Consider the following 12,462-nt stretch of genomic DNA (forward strand, 5'->3'; position numbering starts at 1 on the left):
CCTGGGGGGGGGGCATACGGAGACGGGAACTGTGCACGGTGCTCCCGGTGTGTGTGGGTCTGACCCGGGGGGGATACGGAGACGGGAACTGTGCACGGTGATCCCGGTGTGTGTGGGTCTGACCCGGGGGGGGATATGGAGACAGGAACTGTGCACGGTGCTCCCGGTGTGTGTGGGTCTGACCCAGGGGGGATACGGAGACGGGAACTGTGCACGGTGCTCCCGGTGTGTGTGGGTCTGACCCGGGGGGGGGATACGGAGACGGGAACTGTGCACGGTGCTCCCGGTGTGTGTGGGTCTGACCCAGGAATTTGGAGCGATGACCCACACTGTAAACAGTCTGTGTAACATGATGCTGGCCAGTCTTTGCATCTCTCTGTCAAAAGTAATTTAATTTAAATTCTTCCGAACGACGCAGACTGTTTATAACGGGGGGATGCTGCAGGGAGGCTGTTTCCTAACATGTCCCCCACCCCATGCAAGGGGAGGTCTGTCTGTTCCCAGTCAGAGATGGGTAGGGAAGTTATTCACCTGTGTAAGACCACTACACCCCTCCCTTCTCTGTCACCCCTCCCTCCCCTACACCCCTCCCCGTCTCCGTCACCCCCTCCCTCCCCTACACCCCTCCCCGTCTCCATCACCCCCTCCCTCCCCTACACCCCTCCCCGTCTCCATCACCCCCTCCCTCCCCTACACCCCTCCCCGTCTCCGTCACCCCCTCCCTCCCCTACACCCCTCCCCGTCTCCATCACCCCCTCCCTCCCCTACACCCCTCCCCGTCTCCCTCACCCCCTCCCTCCCCTACACCCCTCCCCGTCTCCGTCACCCCCTCCCTTCCCTACAACCCTCCCCGTCTCCGTCACCCCCTCCCTCCCCGTCTCCGTCACTCCCTCCCTCCCCTACACCCCTCCCCGTCTCTGTCACCCCCTCCCTCCCCTACACCCCTCCCCGTCTCCATCACCCCCTCCCTCCCCTACACCCCTCCCCGTCTCCATCACCCCCTCCCTCCCCTACACCCCTCCACGTCTCCCTCACCCCCTCCCTCCCCTACACCCCTCCCCGTCTCCGTCACCCCCTCCCTCCCCTACACCCCTCCCCATCTCCGTCACCCCCTCCCTCCCCTACACCCCTCCCCGTCTCCGTCACCCCCTCCCTCCCCTACACCCCTCCCCGTCTCCGTCACCCCCTCCCTCCCCTACACCCCTCCCCGTCTCCCTCACCCCCTCCCTCCCCTACACCCCTCCCCGTCTCCGTCACCCCCTCCCTCCCCTACACCCCTCCCCGTCTCCCTCACCCCCTCCCTCCCCTACACCCCTCCCCGTCTCCTTCACCCCCTCCCTCCCCTACACCCCTCCCTGTCTCCCTCACCCCCTCCCTCCCCTACACCCCTCCCCATCTCCATCACCCCCTCCCTCCCCTACACCCCTCCCCGTCTCCGTCACCCCCTCCCTCCCCTACACCCCTCCCCGTCTCCATCACCCCCTCCCTCCCCTACACCCCTCCCCATCTCCATCACCCCTCCCTCCCCTACACCCCTCCCCGTCTCCATCACCCCCTCCCTCCCCTACACCCCTCCCTTCTCTGTCACCCCTCCCTCCCCTACACCCCTCCCCGTCTCCGTCACCCCCTCCCTCCCCTACACCCCTCCCCGTCTTCATCACCCCCTACCTCCCCTACACCCCTCCCCGTCTCCCTCACCCCCTCCCTCCCCTACACCCCTCCCCGTCTCCGTCACACCCTCCCTCCCCTACACTCCTCCCCGTCCCCGTCACCCCCTCCCTCCCCTACACCCCTCCCCGTCTTCATCACCCCCTACCTCCCCTACACCCCTCCCCGTCTCCCTCACCCCCTCCCTCCCCTACACCCCTCCCCGTCTCCGTCACCCCCTCCCTCCCCTACACCCCTCCCCGTCTCCGTCACCCCCTCCCTCCCCTACACCCCTCCCCATCTCCGTCACCCCCACCCTCCCCTACATCCCTCCCCATCTCCGTCACCCCCTCACTCCCTTTCACCCTTCCCCGTCTCCCTCACCCCCTCCCTCCCCTACACCCCTCCCCGTCTCCGTCACCCCCTCCCTCCCTTTCACCCTTCCCCGTCTCCCTCACCCCCTCCCTCCCCTACACCCCTCCCCGTCTCCCTCACCCCCTCCCTCCCCTACACCCCTCCCCGTCTCCGTCACCCCCTCCCTCCCCTACACCCCTCCCCGTCTCCCTCACCCCCTCCCTCCCCTACACCCCTCCCCGTCTCCCTCACCCCCTCCCTCCCCTACACCCCTCCCCGTCTCCCTCACCCCCTCCCTCCCCTTCACCCCTCCCCATCTCCGTCACCCCTCCTTCCCCTACACCCCTCCCCATCTGTCATCCCCTCCCTCCCCTACAACCCCCCCGTCTCCGTCACGCTCTCCCTCCCCTACACCCCACCCCGTCTCCGTCACCCCCTCCCTGTCTCCGTCACCCCCTCCCACCCCTACACACCTCCCCGTCTCCATCACCCCCACCCTCCCCTACACTCCTCCCCACCTCCATCACCCCCTCCCTCCCCTACACCCCTCTCCGTCTCTGTCACCCCCTCCCTCCCCTTCACCCCTCCCCGTCCCCGTCACCCCCTCCCTCCCCTACGCCCCTCCCCGTCTCTGTCACCCCTCCCTCCCCTACACCCCTCCCCGTCTCTGTCACCCCCTCCCTCCCCTACACCCCTCCCCGTCTCCATTACCCCCTCCCTCCCCTACACCCCTCCCCGTCTCTGTCACCCCCTCCCTCCCCTACACCCCTCCCCGTCCTCGTCACCCCCTCTCTCCCCTACGCCCCTCCCCGTCTTCATCACCCCCTACCTCCCCTACACCCCTCCCCGTCTCCGTCACCCCCTCCCTACCCTACACCCCTCCCCGTCTCCCTCACCCCCTCCCTCCCCTACACCCCTCCCGTCTCCGTCACCCCCTCCCTCCCCTACACCCCTCCCCGTCTCCCTCACCCCCTCCCTCCCCTACACCCCTCCCCGTCTCCGTCACCCCCTCCCTCCCCTACACCCCTCCCCGTCTCCGTCACCCCCTCCCTCCCCTTCACCCCTCCCCATCTCCGTCTCCGTCAACCCCTCCCTCCCCTACACCCCTCCCCATCTCCATCACCCCTCCCTCCCCTACATCCTCCCCGTCTCCGTCACCCCCTCCCTCCCCTACATCCTCCCCGTCTCCGTCACCCCCTCCTTCCCCTACACCCCTCCCCGTCTCCATCACCCCCTCCCTCCCCTACACCCCTCCCCGTCTCCGTCACCCCCTCCCTCCCCTACACCCCTCCCCATCTCCGTCACCCCCTCCCTCCCCTACACCCCTCCCCATCTCCGTCACCCCCTCCCTCCCCTACACCCCTCCCCGTCTCCGTCACCCCCTCCCTCCCCGTCTCCGTCACCCCCTCCCTCCCCTACACCCCTCCCCATCTCCGTCACCCCCTCCCTCCCCTACACCCCTCCCCATCTCCATCACCCCCTCCCTCCCCTGCACCCCTCCCCGTCTCCCTCACCCCCTCCCTCCCCTACACCCCTCCCCGTCTCCCTCACCCCCTCCCTCCCCTACACCCCTCCCCGTCTCCGTCACCCCCTCCCACCCCTACACCCCTCCCCGTCTCCGTCACCCTCTCCCTCCCCTACACCCCTCCCCGTCTCCATCACCCCCTCCCTCCCCTACACCCCTCCCCATCTCCATCACCCCCTCCCTCCCCTACACCCCTCCCCATCTCCGTCACCCCCTCCCTCCCCTACACCCCTCCCCGTCTCCCTCACACCCTCCCTCCCCTACACCCCTCCCCATCTCCCTCACCCCCTCCCTCCCCTGCACCCCTCCCCGTCTCCCTCACCCCCTCCCTCCCCTACACCCCTCCCCGTCTCCGTCACCCCCTCCCTCCCCTACACTACTCCCCGTCTCCGTCACCCCCTCCCTCCCCTACACCCCTCCCCGTCTCCGTCACACCCTCCCACCCCTACACCCCTCCCCATCTCCGTCACCCCCACCCTCCCCTACACCCCTCCCCATCTCCGTCACCCCCACCCTCCCCTACACCCCTCCCCATCTCCGTCACCCACTCACTCCCTTTCACCCTTCCCCGTCTCCCTCACCCCCTCCCTCCCCTACACCCCTCCCCGTCTCCGTCACCCCCTCCCTCCCTTTCACCCTTCCCCGTCTCCCTCACCCCCTCCCTCCCCTACACCCCTACCCGTCTCCGTCACCCCCTCCCTCCCCTACACCCCTCCCCATCTCCCTCACCCCCTCCCTCCCCTACACCCCTCCCCGTCTCCGTCACCCCCTCCCTCCCCTACACCCCTCCCCGTCTCCCTCACCCCCTCCCTCCCCTACACCCCTCCCCGTCTCCGTCACCCCCTCCCTCCCCTACACCCCTCCCCGTCTCCCTCACCCCCTCCCTCCCCTACACCCCTCCCCGTCTCCCTCACCCCCTCCCTCCCCTTCACCCCTCCCCATCTCCGTCACCCCTCCTTCCCCTACACCCCTCCCCATCTGTCATCCCCTCCCTCCCCTACAACCCCCCCGTCTCCGTCACGCTCTCCCTCCCCTACACCCCACCCCGTCTCCGTCACCCCCTCCCTGTCTCCGTCACCCCCTCCCACCCCTACACACCTCCCCGTCTCCATCACCCCCACCCTCCCCTACACTCCTCCCCACCTCCATCACCCCCTCCCTCCCCTACACCCCTCTCCGTCTCTGTCACCCCCTCCCTCCCCTACACCCCTCCCCGTCCCCGTCACCCCCTCCCTCCCCTACGCCCCTCCCCGTCTCTGTCACCCCTCCCTCCCCTACACCCCTCCCCGTCCTCGTCACCCCCTCTCTCCCCTACGCCCCTCCCCGTCTTCATCACCCCCTACCTCCCCTACACCCCTCCCCGTCTCCGTCACCCCCTCCCTCCCCTACACCCCTCCCCGTCTCCCTCACCCCCTCCCTCCCCTACACCCCTCCCCGTCTCCGTCACCCCCTCCCTCCCCTACACCCCTCCCCGTCTCCCTCACCCCCCTCCCCTACAATCCCCCCGTCTCCGTCACGCTCTCCCTCCCCTACACACCACCCCGTCTCCGTCACCCCCTCCCTCCCCTACACCCCTCCCCGTCTCCGTCACCCCCTCTCTCCCCTACGCCCCTCCCTGTCTCCGTCACCCCCTCCCACCCCTACACACTTCCCCGTCTCCATCACCCCCACCCTCCCCTACACTCCTCCCCACCTCCATCACCCCCTCCCTCCCCTACACCCCTCTCCGTCTCTGTCACCCCCTCCCTCCCCTACACCCCTCCCCGTCTCCGTCACCCCCTCCCTCCCCTACGCTCCTCCCTGTCTCTGTCACCCCTCCCTCCCCTACACCCCTCCCCGTCTCCGTCACCCCTCCCTCCCCTACACCCCTCCCCGTCTTCATCACCCCCTACCTCCCCTACACCCCTCCCCGTCTCCATCACCCCCTCCCTCCCCTACACCCCTCTCCGTCTCTGTCACCCCCTCCCTCCCCTACACCCCTCCCCGTCCTCGTCACCCCCTCTCTCCCCTACGCCCCTCCCCGTCTTCATCACCCCCTACCTCCCCTACACCCCTCCCCGTCTCCATCACCCCCTCCCTTCCCTACACCCCTCCCCGTCTCCGTCACACCCTCCCACCCTTACACACCTCCCTGTCTCCATCACCCCCTCCCTCCCCTACACTCCTCCCCATCTCCATCACCCCCTCCCTCCCCTACACCCCTCTCCGTCTCTGTCACCCCCTCCCTCCCCTACACCCCTCCCAGTCTCCATCAGCCCCTCCCTCCCCTACACCCCTCCCCGTCCCCGTCACCCCCTCCCTCCCCTACACCCCTCCCCGTCTCCGTCACCCCCTCCCTCCCCTACACTCCTCCCCATCTCCATCACCCCCTCCCTCCCCTACACCCCTCTCCGTCTCTGTCACCCCCTCCCTCCCCTACACCCCTCCCAGTCTCCATCAGCCCCTCCCTCCCCTACACCCCTCCCCGTCCCCGTCACCCCCTCCCTGCCCTACACCCCTCCCCGTCTTCATCACCCCCTACCTCCCCTACACCCCTCCCCGTCTCCATCACCCCCTCCCTCCCCTACACCCCTCTCCGTCTCTGTCACCCCCTCTCTCCCCGTCTCCCTCACCCCCTCCCTCCCCTACTCCCCTCCCCGTCCCCGTCACCCCCTCCCTCCCCTACACCCCTCCCCGTTTTCCTCCCCCTCCCTCCCCTACACCCCTCCCCGTCTCCTTCACCCCCTCCCTCCCCTACACCCCTCCCCGTCTCCGTCACCCCCTCCCTCCCCTACACCCCTCCCCGTTTTCGTCACCCCCACCCTCCCCTACACTCCTCCCCATCTCCATCACCCCCTCCCTCCCCTACACCCCTCTCCGTCTCTGTCACCCCCTCCCTCCCCTACACCCCTCCCAGTCTCCATCAGCCCCTCCCTCCCCTACACCCCTCCCCGTCCCCGTCACCCCCTCCCTCCCCTACACCCCTCCCCGTCTTCATCACCCCCTACCTCCCCTACACCCCTCCCCGTCTCCATCACCCCCTCCCTCCCCTACACCCCTCTCCGTCTCTGTCCCCCCTCCCTCCCCGTCTCCCTCACCCCCTCCCTCCCCTACTCCCCTCCCCGTCCCCGTCACCCCCTCCCTCCCCTACGCCCCTCCCCGTCTTCCTCCCCCTCCCTCCCCTACATCCCTCCCCGTCTCCGTCACCCCCTCCCTCCCCTACACCCCTCCCCGTCTCCCTCACCCCCTCCCTCCCCTACACCCCTCCCCGTCTTCCTCCCCCTCCCTCCCCCTACATCCCTCCCCGTCTCCGTCACCCCCTCCCTCCCCTACACCCCTCCCCGTTTCCGTCACAGCCTCCCTCCCCTACACCCCTCTGTTTCCCCCATCCACTCCCTCCTTTGAGCCCCACCCTGTCTGCATATTGGGTCGGTGGGACCGGGATAGGTAGGGCGAGCCCAGGCCGATTTACCCCCTCCCTCCCTCCCTGACCCACGGGTCGGTGGGACGGCGATGTTCTGTCCCAGGGGATCTGCCTTCCCGTCTCTTGTCTGGAAGGCTTCCTCGACCCCATCTCGACCCGTTCCTTATCTGGAGCTGTTCTGGTGCTGGGACGGTGACTCCTGAACTTGCGGGGCCCTGGGACGGGCAGGGCTGCGGTGTGGGGGTCCCGTCTTCGATTGTCTGCTCTCGCTTCTGTGTCTTAACCATATCTTCTTTCCTATTGGTTCCCATCCATGTACCCCTCCTTCCTATTGGTTCCCATCTCTGTGCCCCTCCGCTCTCCTATTGGTTCCCGTCTCCATCCCTCCCCTCTTATTGGTTGACTTCTGCATTCCCTCACACCCTCCCTTCTGTTGGATCCCGTTCCTCTTCCTCCTGTTAGTTCTGATCTGCTTCCCAGCCTTCCCATTGGGTGCTTATGTCAACCTTTTCCTCCTATCACCACTCTCTTCATACTCTCTGTTTCCCATCTCTGTATTCCTCTCTCCTATTGGTCCATCTCTCCATCCCTTACTTCCCATTGGTCAGGATCTCCATCTCTTCCCTCCTATTGGTCCCCATCTCCATCCCTTCCGTGTCATTGGTCCGGATTGCCATTCCTTCCCTCGTATTGGTCCCTGTCTCCATCCCTTCCTTCTTATTGGTCTAGCTCTCCACCCCTTCCCTCCTATTGGTCCAGCTCTCCATCCCTTCCGTCCCATTGGTCCAGATCTCCATCCCTTCCCTCCTATTGGTCCCAACTTCAATCCCTTCCTTCCTGTTAGTAGCTCTCCATCCCTTCCCTCCTATTGGTCCATCTCTTCATCCCTTCCCTCCTATTGGACCCGATCTCCAATTCTTCCTTCCCTCCCATTCGTCCCCATCTCCATCACTTCCCTCCGATTGGTCCCCATCTCCAGCCCTTCCCTCTCATTGGTCCCCATCTCCATCCCTTCTCTCCCATTGGTCCCCATCTCCATCACTTCCCTCCGATTGGTCCCCATCTCCATCCCTTCCCTCCCCTTGGTCCCCATCTCCATCACTTCCCTCCAATTGGTCCCCATCTCCATCCCTTCCCTCCCATTGGTCCCCATCTCCATCCCTTACCCCCTTATTGGTTCCGACACCTGCCCTCCCTTCCCCATTGGTCCCGTCCCCCTACTCCCGCTCTCCCATTGGCCCCAAAGCCCAGCCCCGCCCTCCCATTGGGTCGCATCCTTTGACACTGCTCCCCCCGTTGGTCCTGGTGCCCGATCCCTCCCCCTTTCCCCCCCTCCCAGCCGTTCCAAACTCCACCCCCCCCCACTTTCCTATTGGTCCCGATCTCCGTCCCCCTTTTTTCTGATTGGTTTGTGGCTTCCATTCCCTCCCTCCTATTGGACCAAGTATTAATTTCCCCCTCTTCCCATTGTTTCCCACCTCCATCCCCTCCTCACCCCCCCCCCAAACTTTGTTCCTGACCTCTCTTTCTGCCCCCCACCCCACCCTGCCCTTCTCCTTCCGGTACTAACCTCCCCCCCCTGCCTCCCTCCCTCCCGCACCCCCTCAGCTCTATGGACACTACACGGAGCAGGAGCCCGACCCCCCCAAGAAGGGAGCCCCCACCCACCTGCAGGACGGGCACTCGTGGCGGGAGCCGGGCGGCCGCTCAGGGACGCCAGCGGCGGAAGAGGGGAAGCGGGACCAGGGGGCCTGCTGGGCAGGTACGGACCCTACCCTACTGGTATCTCCGGGAGACGGGGGGGTGGGCGGTGTGGGGAGGGAGATTGGGGGCCGGGGGGAAGAGATCGTCTCTGCCTCCACCAGTGCCACCCCAGGGACCGCATGCCAGCTGCCCAAAACTTGCCCTCATACCTCCTTTGAAATTACACCCCCCCCACCTTAAATACACGCCCTCTGGGATTAGATAACTCCCCCCCCTGGGGGGGGGGCGGAGATGAAAGATCCTGTCTGTGCCCCTCGTGATTTTATAAACCTCTCTCTGTCCTCCCCCTCAGCCTCGGGCGAAAGCCGCCCAGGCCTGTCGGGCTGCCGGTCGCAGCTCGTGACCTCTAACCCCGGGCAGGGTCCCCCGCACCCTCCCCAAAGGCAACCCCCCCCCCCCACAGCCCAAACCTCACCTCACCCTCCCTGTAACGGGGTGCCCAGAACTGATACCCTGGACGCGGCCCGGCCCGAGTTCGTATCAGGCTTCGGCGGCGGAGAGGGAGAACGAGAGAGGAGGGGAAAGGAGGGAGAGGGTGGGAAGAGAGGGGAGGAGAGAGGGAGGAGGAGAATAGAGAAGGGGAGAGAGAGAGGCAGGGAGGGAGAGGGGGAGAAGGAAGGAGAGGCGGAAGAGGGGGGAGGGAGAAGGAAGGAGAGAGGAGAGGCAAGAGGAGAAAGTGAGGGAGGGGGAGAAGGAAGGAGAGGCGGAAGAGGGGAGAGAGGGGGAGGGAGAAGGGAGAGGCAAGAGGAGAAAGTGAGGGAAGGAGAGGGGACAGGAGCGAGAGGGAGACAGAAGGAGAGAGGGAAATCCTTGTGGGGAAATTTCCCCCGGGATCAATAAAGTATGACTATAGATCGTGCTTGACATATATGTTGAAATTCTTTGAGGAAATAACAAGCAGGGTGGATAAAGGTGAGGGGGGTTTAAACACCTGGGAGGTGTCACGCTCGAGGCTGTTACAGGAAAGGTACGAGCATGGATAGGGGAGAACCAGTGGATGTGGTATATTTGGATTTTCAAAAGGCTTTTGACAAGGTCCCACACAGGAGATTAGTGTGCAAACTTAAAGCACACGGTACTGGGGGTAAGGTATTGGTGTGGGTGGAGAATTGGTTGGCAGACAGGAAGCAAAGAGTGGGAATAAACGGGACCTTTTCAGAATGGCAGGCGGTGACTAGTGGGGTACCGCAAGGCTCAGTGCTGGGACCCCAGTTGTTTATAATATATATTAATGACTTGGATGAGGGAATTAAATGCAGCATCTCCAAGTTTGCGGATGACACGAAGCTGGGTGGCAGTGTTAGCAGTGAGGAGGATGCTAAGAGGATGCAGGGTGACTTGGATAGGTTGGGTGAGTGGGCAAACTCATGGCAGATGCAATTTAATGTGGATAAATGTGAAGTTATCCACTTTGGTGGCAAAAATAGGAAAACAGATTATTATCTGAATGGTGGTCTATTAGGAAAAGGGGAGGTGCAACGAGACCTGGGTGTCATTATACACCAGTCATTGAAAGTGGGCATGCAGGTACAGCAGGCGGTGAAAAAGGCGAATGGTATGCTGGCATTTATAGCGAGAGGATTCGAGTACAGGAGCAGGGAGGTACTACTGCAGTTGTACAAGGCCTTGGTGAGACCACACCTGGAGTATTGTGTGAAGTTTTGGTCCCCTAATCTGAGGAAAGACATCCTTGCCATAGAGGGAGTACAAAGAAGATTCACCAGATTGATTCCTGGGATGGCAGGACTTTCATATGAAGAAAGACTGGATCAACTAGGCTTATACTCATTGGAATTTAGAAGATTGAGGGGGGATCTGATTGAAACGTATAAAATCCTAAAGGGATTGGACAGGCTGGATGCAGGAAGATTGTTCCCGATGTTGGGAAAGTCCAGAACGAGGGGTCACAGTTTGAGGATAAAGGGGAAGCCTTTTAGGACCGAGATGAGGAAAAACTTCTTCACACAGAGAGTGGTGAATCTGTGGAATTCTCTGCCACAGGAAACAGTTGAGGCCAGTTCATTGGCTATATTTAAGAGGGAGTTAGATATGGCCCTTGTGGCTAAAGGGATCAGGGGGTACGGAGGGAAGGCTGGTGCAAGGTTCTGAGTTGGATGATCAGCCATGATCATAATAAATGGCGGTGCAGGCTCGAAGGGCCGAATGGCCTACTCCTGCACCTATTTTCTATGTTTCTATGAAAAGGAGCCTTTTCTGGTTGGCTGTCAGCGACGAGTGTTGTTCCCACGGGGGTCTGTGTCGGGAGCGAACCCTTTACATTATATGTCAGTGACTTGGACGATGGGATTGACGGCTTCGTGGCCAGGCTTGAGGACGATAGGTGGAGGGGCATGTAGTCCGGAGGACGTCGAGAGGCTGCGGTAGGGTTTAGACAGATTGAGAGAACGGGTGGAGAGTTGGCTGATGGGATGCAGTGTCGGGAAGCGTACAGTCCCGCACTTTGACAGAAGCAGCAAAGGTGCGGACTGTTTTCCAAATGGAGAGCCAGTTCAAGAAATCTGAGGTGCAGTGTCAGGAAGTGTACGGCAGGATCTCCTCAAGAGATTTGTGTATAGTTCTGGTCACTGAATTATAGGAAAGACGTCAATAAAATTGAGAGAGTACAGAGGAGATTTACTAAAATGTTGCCTAGGTTTCATCTCCTAAGTTACAGAGAAAGGTTGAACAAGTTGGGTCTTCATTCCTTGGAACGTAGAAGGTTGAGGGGGGACTTGATAGAGGTGTTTAAAATTATGAGGGGGATTGATAGAGTTGACGTGGATAGGCTTTTTCCATTGAGAATGGGGGAGATTCAAACAAGAGGACATGAGTTGAGAGTTAAAGGGCAAAAGTTTAGGGGTAACACGAGGGGGAACTTCTTTACTCAGAGAGTGGTGGCTGTGTGGAACGAGAAGTGGTTGGAGCAGGTTCGATGTTGTCGTTTAAAGTTAACTTGGATAGCTATATGGACAGGAAAGGAATGGAGGGTTATGGGCTGAGTGCAGGTCGGTGGGACTGGGTGAGAGTTAGAGTTCAGCACGGACTAGAAGGGCCGAGATGGCCTGTTTCCGTGCTGTAATTGTTATATGGTTATACGAGGGTGTGGAAGGGAGAAGGGGGAAGGGGACAGTGGAGGAGGGTGAGGGATTTATGAGGAGGGGGACAGGGAGCTGCAGGTGGAAGGTGGGGAACAGAGGGAGAGGGGGATGAGAAGGAAATTGCGGGTTCAGCAGGGAGGGAGAGAGGGGACGAGGGGAGGGAGGGGAGAAGGAGGTGAATGAGAGGGTTGGGAAGAGGAGGGTGGGAGATGGGAGGGGGAGGCCATTCTGACCGCAGCCTCACCCCCATTGTCGGGGGCCCGTGGGTCGATCTGATTGTGATGTAGTCTCGGCCCAACCGAGGCTGATTGTGGGGTGGAGAGGGGGAGGGTGTCTGCCCTGGGGGAGGGAGAGGCTGAGACAGCGATGGGACCCAGGACCCAGACTTCAGGAGAGGGGCAGCTAGGCAGAGTGCGAATGGGAGAAGTGAAGTACACAGAGAAAAGGAGGGAAGAACTCGGGGGTGAGGAGGGGAGGGTGTGATGAGACGGTGCGGAGGGAGATTCACTCTGTGTCTGACCCCGGGAGTGTGTGATGGGACGGTGCGGAGGGAGATTCACTCTGTGTCTGACCCCGGGAGTGTGTGATGGGACGGTGCGGAGGGAGATTCACTCTGTGTCTGACCCCGGGAGTGTGTGATGGGACGGTGTGGAGGGAGATTCACTCTGTGT

The 12,462-nt window shown here is 62.9% G+C and overlaps 1 protein-coding gene across 1 annotated transcript in view; it reads left to right on the top strand.

The window, feature by feature from the left end:
- The window catches only part of LOC134341509 (chloride channel protein-like), a 98,642-nt gene that overhangs the window by 2,376 nt on the left and 83,804 nt on the right, over positions 1 to 12,462 (top strand). The window contains exon 2 of the mRNA XM_063039380.1: positions 8,538 to 8,691. Within this exon, the coding sequence (XP_062895450.1) occupies positions 8,538 to 8,691 (154 nt within the window). The remainder of the gene's footprint in view (positions 1 to 8,537; positions 8,692 to 12,462) is intronic.

This window comes from Mobula hypostoma, unplaced genomic scaffold (genome assembly GCF_963921235.1).
Source record: "Mobula hypostoma unplaced genomic scaffold, sMobHyp1.1 scaffold_183, whole genome shotgun sequence".
NCBI lineage: Eukaryota > Metazoa > Chordata > Chondrichthyes > Myliobatiformes > Myliobatidae > Mobula > Mobula hypostoma.